Consider the following 12,073-nt stretch of genomic DNA (forward strand, 5'->3'; position numbering starts at 1 on the left):
GCAAAACTGGAATATGAGAAAAGATTGGCCTTTAGATCCAAGGAAAATCCTAGAGAATTTTTTAGCTATGTGGCCAGAAATTTTATCTAGACACAATAGGGTGGTAAGAAGTGTAATGTATGGGGTGTTCAAGATAGGATGTGTTAGGAGTGTTTGCCAGGAGGAACGATAGAAAGTGTGGCTATGGCAATTAAGAGAGGTGAAAGGGTGGATGAGATGATTGTGATGGTAGGAACAAATGACTTGAGTGGTAATGTAAGTAGGGCAGTGAGAGATATGAGATTCTTGCTTGAGGGTGTATGAAAGAAGACACAGAGAGCAAAGATAGTGTGTTTGTTGCCTAGGTATGATAGTGATGAGCTGAGCAGAAGAGCGGTGATATTGAATGGCATAATGGCGAGAATGTGTCAGAAGAGAGGATTGGAATATGTGAATGCTTGGAGTGCATTTGAGAACAGAGAGGAATTGTATGTGAGAGACCACTTGCATTTAAATGACGAAGGATGTAGGCATCTGGAGAGATTGCTGTTCTGAACGAGTCAGTGTGTCCCAGTGTGGATGGTAGCAGGGGTGACCTCTTGTGGGAATGGGTACTTGGCAGAAGGGGGACGATCAGGTAACGCTTAGCCCAGTGGAGTCTAGTGGGGGTAGAAACAATGGCATTTTTATGCTTTATATTAATGCCAGGAGTATTCGGAATAAGGGAGAGGAATTGGTGGCAGTGGTAGCATCAGCCTGGCCAAAGATTATTGGGATCACCGAGATGTGGTTGACAGAAGAGGATATAATAACAAGAATAGAAGTTGCTGGGTACAGCATTTTTCGGCAGGATAAGAAGGGAAAGTGTGGTGGTGGAGTACTGCTTATGATAAGTGATGACCTATGTCCTCTAAGAGTGGAGGCTTTGGAAGGCTGTGACTAATTTTGAAAGCATATGGTGTGAGGTGGGCAAGACAGGATATTTAGTGGGGCGTTTCTACAGACCAAGAAGCACAGAGGGTGGGGACCAGGAGATGGTGAGACAGTTGAGCATGGCAAGTACAAGAAGAATGATTGTTATGGAGATTTTAACTACAGCAGTATAAATTGGGGAGAGGAAGATGCATGTAGTAATAAGGGAATGGAATTTGTAGAATTCTTGAAGGATAAATGTCTTAGGCAGCATGTAACAGAGGTAACAAGAGGTTCAAGAGTTTTGGATTTGGTTATATCATCAGAAGAGTTGATAATAACTGAGATGACATTTCTCCCACCTGTTGGAGAGAGCAACCATATGGTTTTGACTTGGAAAATGAATAGATATGCAGGAATATCAAAGAGATGGGAACATATATGAAATTATAAAGCAGGTGATTATAATAGTCTTAGACTTCAACTTGGCGAAGTTTCGTAGAGGGAGGAATTGGAAGGCCAGGATATCATTGGTGCTTGGGAAATTGTGAAGGAATATTTGTTAGCTACAATGGTAAGCTCTATTCCGCAAGTGAAGAAGAGGATACAATTTGGTGTAAAGTGGATGACAAACAATATTAAACAGGAACTACATGCGAAAAAGAGACTATGGAAGAGATATAAGGAGACAGGCGAAGAGAAGATGCATGAAGAATATAATACATAGGCCAGGAGAGTGACTAGCAAGGAAGGCAAAACTGGAATATGAGAAATGATTGGCCCTTAGATCCAAGGAAAATCCTAGGGAATTTTTTAGCTATGTGGCCAGTAGGAGGAGAAATGACTGTGGAAGAATAACATTGTGGAATAAAAATGGGAATAGAGTGACTGATGCAGAGGACATAGTGGAATTGTTCAATGAACACTTTATTGGTGTATTTCATCCTGGAGGAGTAAATTTTAATACTAGAGGGATAGGGTAGGTTCAAGGTTTAGAGGTGCAAGGGGAGAGTTTGTTCCAAATACTGAGTACTCTGGATGTCAGTAAAGCTGTGTGACTGGATGGTATCTCACTACGAGTTTTGAGAGGATGTGGTAGGGAACTGACAGTGCCTTTGACCTGGCTTTTCAATGAAAGTCTGGCTGCGGGAAAGGTGCCCATGGAATGGAAGGAAGGTAAGATAGTGCCATTGCATAAGGGCAGTGGCAGACTGGAAGTGTCTAATTATAGGCCAGTTTGTGTGTCATCAGTAGTTAGTAAGATCTTGGAGAAAGTAGTGAGGGACATACAGAATTGGGCAGATGAGGGTAATGTTATCTGTGAGAGTCAACTTGGATTTGTGAAGCGGTGCTCTTGTTTTAGCAATATGCTAGCCTTTTATAATAAAGTTACAAGAGATGAAGGAAAGGCATATACTGTCATTTTCCTAGACTTAACAAAGGCATTTGACAGTGTGCCACATGATAAGCTGATATTCAAGTTGCAGCACATGGGTCTTCCTTGGATCTAAGGGCCAATCTTTTTTAATATTCTAGTTTTGCCTTCCTTACCATACTAGTCACTCTCCTGGCCTGTGTCTTCACGAGTTTTGAGAGAATGTGCTAGGGAACTGACAGTGTCTTTGACCTGACTTTTCAATGAAAGTCTGGCCGTGGGAAAGCTGTCCATGTAATGGAAGGAAGGTATGATAATGCCATTGCATAAAGGGCAGTAGCAGACTGGAAGTGTCTAATTATAGGCCAGTTTGTGTGTCATCAGTAGTTAGTAAGATTTTGGAGAAAGTAGTGAGGGACCATATACAGCATTGGGCAGATGAGGGTAATGTTATCTGTGAGAGTCAACATGGATTTTTGAAGGGGTGCTCTTGTTTTAGCAATATGCTAGCCTTTTATAATAAAGTTACAAGAGCATTAGATGAGGGAAAGGCATATACTGCTATTTTCCTAGACTTAGCAAAAGCATTTGATATTGTGCCACATGATAAGCTGATATTCAAGTTACAGCACATAGGTCTGGATGTCAGATTGGTCAACTGGATTCAGGATTGGCTGTCTGATAGGTATCAGACAGTTGTGTATGGTGGAGCAATATTATTATCTGTCTCCTCCAGTGAGTCCAAAGACTCATCGAGGGAGACGCAGAAGGTTACAAGTGGGGTTCCACAGGGCTCAGTACTAGGACCTATATTGTTTAACCTTTATATCAATGACATTGCCCATGGATTGCAAGGAGATATTCAGTTGTTGGCGGATGATGTGAAGCTGGGAAGGGTTATTAGTAATAGTGAAGATGTGGTAGCCCTGCAAGAGGATTTGAATAAGCTAGATAGATGGGCAAATGAATGGGGATATCAGTTTAACGTAGCAAAATGTAAGGTCTTGAGGTTTGGGACACATCAGTGGGATGCTGCATACTCAATGGGAACAGGTAGACTGGAGGAAGTAGGGGAGACAAGAGATCTGGGGTTGATGATTGATAGAAACCTGAAATTTAGGGGACATATTGTAAAGGTAGTGAAGGTAACACAGAGGATTGCTGCAATAATGAGAAGGACACTGTAGAGATAAAAGGGTTATCATTCTGCTGTATAAGACTATGATCAGACCACACTTAGACTATTGTTCTCAGATCTGTTCCCCAGGATTTGAAGGGGATAAATTAACTGTGGAAAGGGTACAAAGGCAGATAACAAAGATGGTGTCAGGACTGTACAATGTTAGTTATGAGGGAGTGTGGACTGCAGAGTAGTGGATAGAAGAAGGAGTGGTGATATGATTGAGATTTTTAAACTGTTGAGAGGTGGTTACAGGGTTGACACTGGGGAGTTCTTTCACTTGGTTGAACAGCGGGAAAGAGCCATGACAAGGGACCATCCCTGCAAGTTACAAAAGGAAACTGTGAGAAAGAAGGTGAGGAGTGGTTTATTTGCATTTAGGGTGGTTGAACCATGGATTGCATTTCCTGATAGAGTGGTGAGAGCGAGAATGGTCAGTGCATTTAAGGAGTGGTATGAGAGACTTTGTTTTTCCTAGGAGGGACCCCCCCCCTCGATGAGTCTTGATAGACTTGTGTTTCTTAGAAAGGACCTCTCACGATGTGTCTTTTGTCTCCATGGAGGCCTGAATAATAATAATAATAATAACACAATGCTTTTTAACATTAAATTAAAAGGCTAATGATGGCTTGCTAATGAAAACTATAAACTTGTTATTATAGTGCTCAAGAAGAAGAATATTAAAGTCATTAATTTAGCATATGTTAGTCATCTTGTTTATTCAGGATAGTGTTCATTAAGATGTACAACAAATAGATAACTAGGTCACTGGAAATAAGATAGAATGAATATTGTTAATTATTAAACATCAGAGAGAGAAAGAAATCAAAACTTTCATTACTCTTTAGACATAGAATCACCTTGCTGTTCATCATCATCATATCTTGCTTTTGAATAATCTGATTTGATTGATACTCTGTGGAAGCTGTTTTAATACTTAATACTCAATAGAATATGGATTACAATGATCATTTGATCCTTGATGCTGCACTTAGAAGCAAATTTCAAATAGATCATTCATTACCTATTTGAAATAAGTAAGCAATAATTAACCATGCAAATAGTTATAATGGTGCATATGTTATTAGGTGACATGCCATTTTCAGGTGTTCTCTAATTTTGTATTTGTACAAAACAAATACATCAGTTATGTTAATGCAATGTTTGTGTACTTAGCTCTCACTATAGCAAACACTGTTAAAATGAATCTCCTGAAAATTCTTACCCACAGCATCAACAGAATCATTGCAATCCTCTTACCTCATCTCTTCCCTTATCATGTTATACTAAATGTCCAGTGGCTTCATATTAATCTAATTTATGTTGTGGCAAAGAGTATACATATTCTACTATATATTATGGCTACATTCTCTAGTATTATTGAGTTGGTTTGTCTGATTTGCAGAATGTTAAAAATCTTGTTCGCCTTCATACATCCATCCATCGGTTCATTGGACATCAACAGATGCCATATGATCACTCATATGCCTAGTGATGTGCCACACCAGTCCTCACCATGTGGTCCTGTTGTATGCTTTTCTGGAGACTTTAACTCTCTCTGAAGATCAGTCACTCCAGACACACCATCCCTATCATTCACTGTCTACCCTTTCATCTTTTTCCAGGAACGTTACCTTTTGTTACTGTTTTGAGAAGTCCTCCTGCCATCTTTTCAGTGTGTTCAAAGTATTTCAACTTATATCTCTCAGTATCCTTAAGGAGCATTAAAGTTCTACTGATCCTTCTATCACCTATCCATTTATTTACATTTCAGTTAAAAAGTCCTTATATAAATTCTTCACATCCTGGACTAATAGAATACTAATTAATACTAAGAGAGCTACAAGTTAAAAAAAATTAGGACAGTAAATTTTTAAAGTCATCTCTCACTAAAGTTAGCATTAGCTGCACAAACTGTCTTTTCTATGATTGGAGAAAAAAATTGTCATAATTATAAATGGATAATAAAACCTTTAAACTCTAGTTGATTGGATTTAATGGTATAGATGTGAAAACAGATAGATAAGAAAACAACTATTTATTGACTTAATTGCTAATATTTCGCTGGTATTCTATCCAGCATCTTCAGAGATGCTGGATAGAATACCAGTGAATAGAATACATACTTCAGAGCACACAAACAAAGTTTGTGTGCTCTGAAGTATGTAGCATGTTCTAGTATGTAGTATGCAACAGAAAGACTAAAGTCCTAATTAGGTACCATCTAATTAAAATGAAAAGCCAAACGGCTTTCATTTTAATTTTTATCCCTTTAATAGGTACCATCTAAGTTGGAAAAAAAAAAAAAACGAGAGAGAAAGCAGGTATTAATTTGGTCTTAGGATGACTGTTTCCCAAATCTTTGGTAGATTTATACAGCCATACTTGTTGAGGTTTGGAGTACGTTTCAAGGCTTCTGTTGATTCCAGGAACAATCTCTCTGACTTGTAAAAGCTTTTGTGCAGCACTTTTGTTTTTTTCCAATTGATCCTGTGTGTGGGGGTATCCAAAGCATGGTCTGCTAGACCCAACTTACTATAGCGAAAGTGGCGGATATATTTTTTGTGTTCACTGAGGCGGATGTCTGCAGTTCTTCCTATCTGTCCATACTAGGCCCGATGACATGAACAGGGCACTTCATAGACTGCTGGATGTAATAAAGGATAGAATCTGTTCTTAGATGAATGAATGAGAGTTGCCAATTTCACATGAGGTTTAAATATGGTGCATAATTGGTGTTTGTTAAATACTCTAGATATCTTTTCAGATGTGCCTTTAATGTATGAGATGGTGACAGTTTTGTTATAGTCTTCTGTGGTAGACAGTGGGGGGGGGATTTCTGGGGAACATTTAGTATTTTATCTATCTTATGGGGATTATAGCCATTGGTCAGAAAGGTGTGATATAGATGAGAGAAAATTCAGTAGTGAGAGCAATGTTATTGGAAGAAATTGCTCTAGCTCTATGGGTTAGTGTTTTTAGAATACCATATTGTTGAGATGGGTAATAGTGTGACTGTTTATGTAAATATCTCCCTGTATGTGCGGGTTTTCTATAAACTGAGAATGATAAGGAACCTTCTGGAAAACGTGCGATCAGTGTATCCAGGGAGGGCAGACAGTCATTGTAATTTACTAAATTCACAATTTCCACCTGATATATTTCAGATATTTAAATTCACAATACAGGCAGTTTATTTTACATGGAAAGAAAAAATATACAAACAATTAAATGTGATAGCTATGGACAGGCAGGAAGAACTGTGGACATCCGCCTCAGTTAACACAAAAAATTATATCCGGCACTTTCGCTATGGCAAGTCGGATCTAGCAAAGTATGCTTTGGATACCCCACACACAGGATTCATTGAAAAAAAAACAAAAGTGCTGCACAGAAGCTTTTACAAGTCAGAGAAATTGTTCCTGGAATCAACAGAAGCTTTGAAAAATACTCCAAACCTCCCAAAGATTTGGGAGACAGTCATCCTAAGACCAAATTAATACCTGCTTTCTCTCTCGTTTTTTTTTTAATTTTTTATTTTTTTAACCAACTTAGATGGTGCCTAATTAGGACTTTAGTCTTTGTGTCACATGCTGCAATTGCTCATACAAGTCCCATTGTTATACCAGATTGTGGTATAACAAGGACTTGTATGAACAAAGTTTGTTACAATAGTCTCGCTACTGTAACAAACTTTGTTTGTATGCTCTGAAGATGCTGGATAGAATACCAGCAAAATATTTCAATTAAGTCAATAAATAGTTATTTTCTTATCAATCTTTGTTCGCATCTATACCGTTAAAATTCAATCAACATGTACAACTAACACGTAAGCCTTTCTACATAGTTGAGAATTCTTTAAACTCTAGATTATCTGAATTATAATAAAATGTAATAAACTGGGTTTAGTTGTTTAGATACATTATCAGCTGTTTATCCCATTGCAAATGGTTACTTTAGCATAATAATATGAAATATTAAAGAAGTTATTAATAAACGCTGTACTTTCTGTATAGTTATGTGTTATTTTGGATGACTAAACTTTTTTTTTTTCAGGTAGATGTTCAGCATTTTTTTATTGTTTTGGCCCTATGTAATACTGTACATGTGAACATGCCATATAATATCAGCAATGTTATTCAATCCAAAAACTTAGGTGATTATTTGGAGTATCAGTCTTGTTCTCCTGATGAAGAAGCATTAGTTGAAGCATGCAGAAAGTAAATATTTTATCCTTCTGTTTAAAAGTGGTATTTTTAAAAACTACAAAATGGTTTTTTAGCAAGTAGAATGTAAGGTATTTATTTTCATCATACATTATAGATACTGCATTTTTATTATTGAATATGTTACTATAACAAAACATAATAACCATGTTATGTAATCAAATTAATAATATATCATTTGCTCATATTTAGTTGCATGGGTTCCTGAGGAAATAGAAGGGAGATATAAATGCCTCTGGACTTATCTGCTGTGGAACAGTGGATAAAGGTCCAGTTGAAAGTAGCAGAATAATATTTGGGGTGCGGATTATTGACAGTGAGGATAGATTAAGGGCATGTATTTCACAGGATCTGAAAAGTGAGGATACAATAGAGATACAAATTAGTAAATCAGTTTTATAAAATAAAAGACAACATATTTCTTAGTATATGATAGGAGTGGAGATAACAGAATGTTATTATGTCTGTGGAAAGTTAAGTTAAAGTGATTAGGAAGGATGTGAGAGTTGGAATTTTCTTGTGGTGAGCCATCTGATTTATCAGTGGGAGGTGTCAAGTGGGCCTTCTACGATTGTTCAATGAGCTTCGAAGTTACTTGACCAGCATATCCTCTATTGTTCATGCTGATAATCCATTTCTTATGTTATTATTCTCTATATCCCCCCCCCATAACCTTTAAATTATTAAAGTTGTTGGAAATCAAAATGATAAAAATTGTGGTCAACTTCTTCATTTTCTGGTAGAAGCCTTAAGAGTCAAGTTGAAGTTTCTGGAAACAAAGTGATTTGGAACTAGAATGAAATAAATAATTTACTAACTAAATTAACTATTTGCACACTGAGATTTTGCTAGTTCAAGCTAGCATTATCATTGGTACTTTAGAGAGAGAGAGAGAGAGAGAGAGACATTCAGCAAAGACTGGGAATTAAATGGCATCAAGAAGAAGAACGACATAACTGTCGTTCTTCTTCTTGATGGTTTTCTTCCACCTGATGAAACAATCTTCATCCAAGACATGTGCTAGTCTGCTTTTAGGTTGCCCATACTGAGTATACATTTGATGTTCTTCTTAACAGAGTGATTCATCCTGTTAGTCCAAAATACTGGATGCCAGAGTGCACACCTGAGAATGAGATGTTATCCTGATCCTTGATTTATTATTACATCTTCCATGGAGTCAGCAGACTCATCATTGCAGGTTCATTCAACTGACAACATATTTATCATATAGAATCTTAAAATACTTAACACTCCTTGCATTAACAACACATTCTGGTAATGCATTCCATTCACTGACAATTATCCATGTAAAAAATCTACTCCTCACACCCCTCTTCACTTCCAGGGATGACCTCTGGTTCTTCCCCTCTCACCTTCTACTCTTTTTTTATAATCCCCTCTGGATTAATCTGATAAAATCCTCTCACTAACTTAAATGTCTCCATCATATCACTTCTCTTCCATCCTATCACCAAACTCTGCAATCCACATTTCTTCAAACTCTCTCTCTCTCCATAGCCAGCATTCCAAAATCCCGATGCTGTCTTAGTCACTCGTCTCTGGACCCTCTCCAATGTCTCCAAATCACATTGAAATTCAGGTGACCAGAACTGAGCACAATAGTCCAAGTGTGAACTGACTAGTGCCTTGTGCAATGGCACAACCACTTCCTTATCCCTACATGTTAGAGTACTTATTATCATAGCAGCACTACGATGTGCAGCCTTTGAACACTAGCAATATGCTCCCTAAACTTCAGTCTACTGTTGACCATCACTCTCTAATCTCATCCACTTCCTGCAGTATGGCACCATTGATTTAGAACACAGCCTTATATTTCTGCACTCCAAAATACAACACTTTGCATACAACAAAATGCACTTATTAATATTAAAACTACAACCCCACTCTTTTGTCCAAGCAAAAAAGTCTATTCATATCTTTCTGAAGGGAATTAACATCAGCAGTGCTACTTATAATTCTTTCCAACTTTCATCATCAGCAGACAATTGAAGCTCCCCAGTCAGTCCACATGATATATTGTTTACAAACAAGTTAAACAACAGGAGCCCAATAACAGAGCTATGGGTCATGCCACTGGTTACCTTTAAGGAATGTGCAACATAGCCAACTGTGGTGCACATTCCTTAAGAATACTTGGTGATATGTCATCCATTCCCACAGCCTTATTCACATCTAGTCCAACCAACACATGCTACACCTCTGTTTCTTTCACTTCCAATTCTCCTAATACTTGCCTGTCTTCTATATATTGCATAGCATCATTTACACCAGTATGATACACACTAATAAAGTGCTTGTTCAATAATTCCATTATATCCTTTGCAACTGTTATTCTGCTGCCATTACTATCCACCAGTGTCAACGTGCCATATTTATTTTTTGTCTTGCTTGTCATATAGCGGAAAAATTCCCTTGAGTTAACCTTGGCCTGACCAGCCAATCTCCTCTCATACTGCACCTTTTCTTTCTTTACCATGCTCATCACCTTTCTAGCCTGCACTTTATATTCTTCATGGATTTGTTCTCCACCAACTGTCTTGTACCTCCTCCATTACATTTTCTTTTCCAACAAAGCTTGCTTGATTTCACTCTTCATCCATTTCTTTCCTGTTCTAGAAGGGAGATATAAATGCCTCTGGACATCTGCTGTGGAACAGTGGATAAAGGTCCAGTTGAAAGTAGCAGAATAATATTTGGGTGTGGATTATTGACAGTAAGGAAATATATTTACTCGCCTAATCCTTGGTATGTAGTCATACATTGCTTTTGTCAGATACTACCCTATGAGTTTCCATGCATTGTTTTCCACTCAGCTTATCTACCTAAAGTACTGATGTTAACTGTCTACAGAGCTTTCTATAATCTATTATAATACAGCTATATTGCCTGCTTCAGTTTAGGAGTGCCCCTGTTTAAATGTCATTGGCTATTTACTCATGGGTTCTTAGGGCATTATGAGTGTAGATGTACTAAAAAGTATATGTAGCTTAAGGAATAGAAATTGCACATACCTTTTTCTGGGTGTTGTGGCTTTTCCTCTGTCTGCGATGTCGAGAACTGCAGAGTGTGTGTGTGGTGTGGGGGGGGGGGGGTAGGCAGTTTGGTAGAATAAGTTAGAAAAAACCCGGGTTTTTTTCGTAATATATAGAAACATATACTTTTATATAGGGTGGGGAAAAAGTGAAAGGGTTAATTTTTTAAAATAAGGAGGGGGAAAGGTGGTTGACGGGGTGTGGACCGTTTCGACTATTCGTGGTCATCATCGGAACATATTGGGAAAGTGGAAGCTATGTCAGGTCGGGTGGGTGCTTCAGAGGTGTTTGTGTTGTCTCCTATTGGTCGGGATTGTGACCTCAATTTAATGTTGTGAAGCTTCCAAACCTCGGAGATTATGTAGGGCCTGTGTACGTTGATCGAGTTCGCGTCACACTTTATAGCTATTGTTTCCGATATTCTGAGCATTGTTTCATTGTCTTGTCTGTCTATTATGATGGCCTTGTCTATCTGCGGGGTGTGTTTTTGTTCAAGGGCGTGAACAGCTATTTCCGTTTTTCCTGTGCTTTGTATACGATTTTTCTTTTTAATGTTGCGTTTTTTAGTGTTTAAATGTTCTGGAATAGGGATGTTACAGTCACGGAAGTGTTCTTGTAGTCTTGCCCATAAAGACCTGATGGTGGAACCTGTGTAGGTGATGTCACAGTCTTTTTGGCAGGGAAATTTATAGACTACATTGTGCTGTTCAAATATATCTTTTTGTGTGTGAGGTTTGGTGGATTTTAGGAGGTTAGCCAGTTTTTGGCTTGTGGTGAATACCAGTTTGTAGTCAGTATGTTTGAAGATGTATTTATAGGCTTTGTATGTGTTTTGGGTGTATGGTAGTTTGATAATTTTTTGTGTAGGGAAGTTCGTTTTGGTACTTGGGTTGTTTTGGCGGTTTTTTGCCGTCTTGTTTGCGTAGTTAATCAGTTGTGTAGGATAGTTACGATTTAAGAAGATCTGTGTTAGTTTTTTTATTTCAGCGTTTAGACTATTTTGATTGGTTGAAAATTTGTGAGCATTTATGAATTGTGATAAGATGACGGATTTTTTAACAGAATACGGATGGTATGAGTGAAAATGGAGGTAGTTTCCGATGTGTGAGGGTTTGTGGTATATTTTCGTGGCTATTTTGTTGTGTGTTCTGATTAATGTCAAGTTTAAGAAGTTGATGGATTTGTTCTGTTCGGTTTCTGTGGTGAATTTTAACCTGTTGCTGTAGCTGTTTAGGGATGTTTTTAAGGTGGTGATGTGTGTGGGATTTCCAATGCGCAGAATATCGTCCATGTATCTGCCATAGAAGGTGATGCCGGGGGGAAGGGAAGGGTGGAGTAGAAGTGA

The 12,073-nt window shown here is 37.9% G+C and overlaps 1 protein-coding gene across 6 annotated transcripts in view; it reads left to right on the forward strand.

Moving 5' to 3' along the window:
• Positions 1–12,073, forward strand: part of LOC150093183 (phospholipid-transporting ATPase IF-like) — a 799,705-nt gene that overhangs the window by 278,680 nt on the left and 508,952 nt on the right. For all 6 annotated transcript variants that reach the window (XM_090413774.1, XM_090413776.1, XM_090413778.1 and 3 more), the window contains one exon: positions 7,503–7,666. In XM_090413774.1, coding sequence (XP_090269900.1) covers positions 7,503–7,666 — 164 coding nt within the window. The remainder of the gene's footprint in view (positions 1–7,502; positions 7,667–12,073) is intronic.

Source organism: Typopeltis vanoorti, chromosome 24 (genome assembly GCF_054136105.1).
Source record: "Typopeltis vanoorti isolate ZY-2024b chromosome 24, IOZ_Tvanoo_1.0, whole genome shotgun sequence".
Taxonomy (NCBI): domain Eukaryota; kingdom Metazoa; phylum Arthropoda; class Arachnida; order Uropygi; family Thelyphonidae; genus Typopeltis; species Typopeltis vanoorti.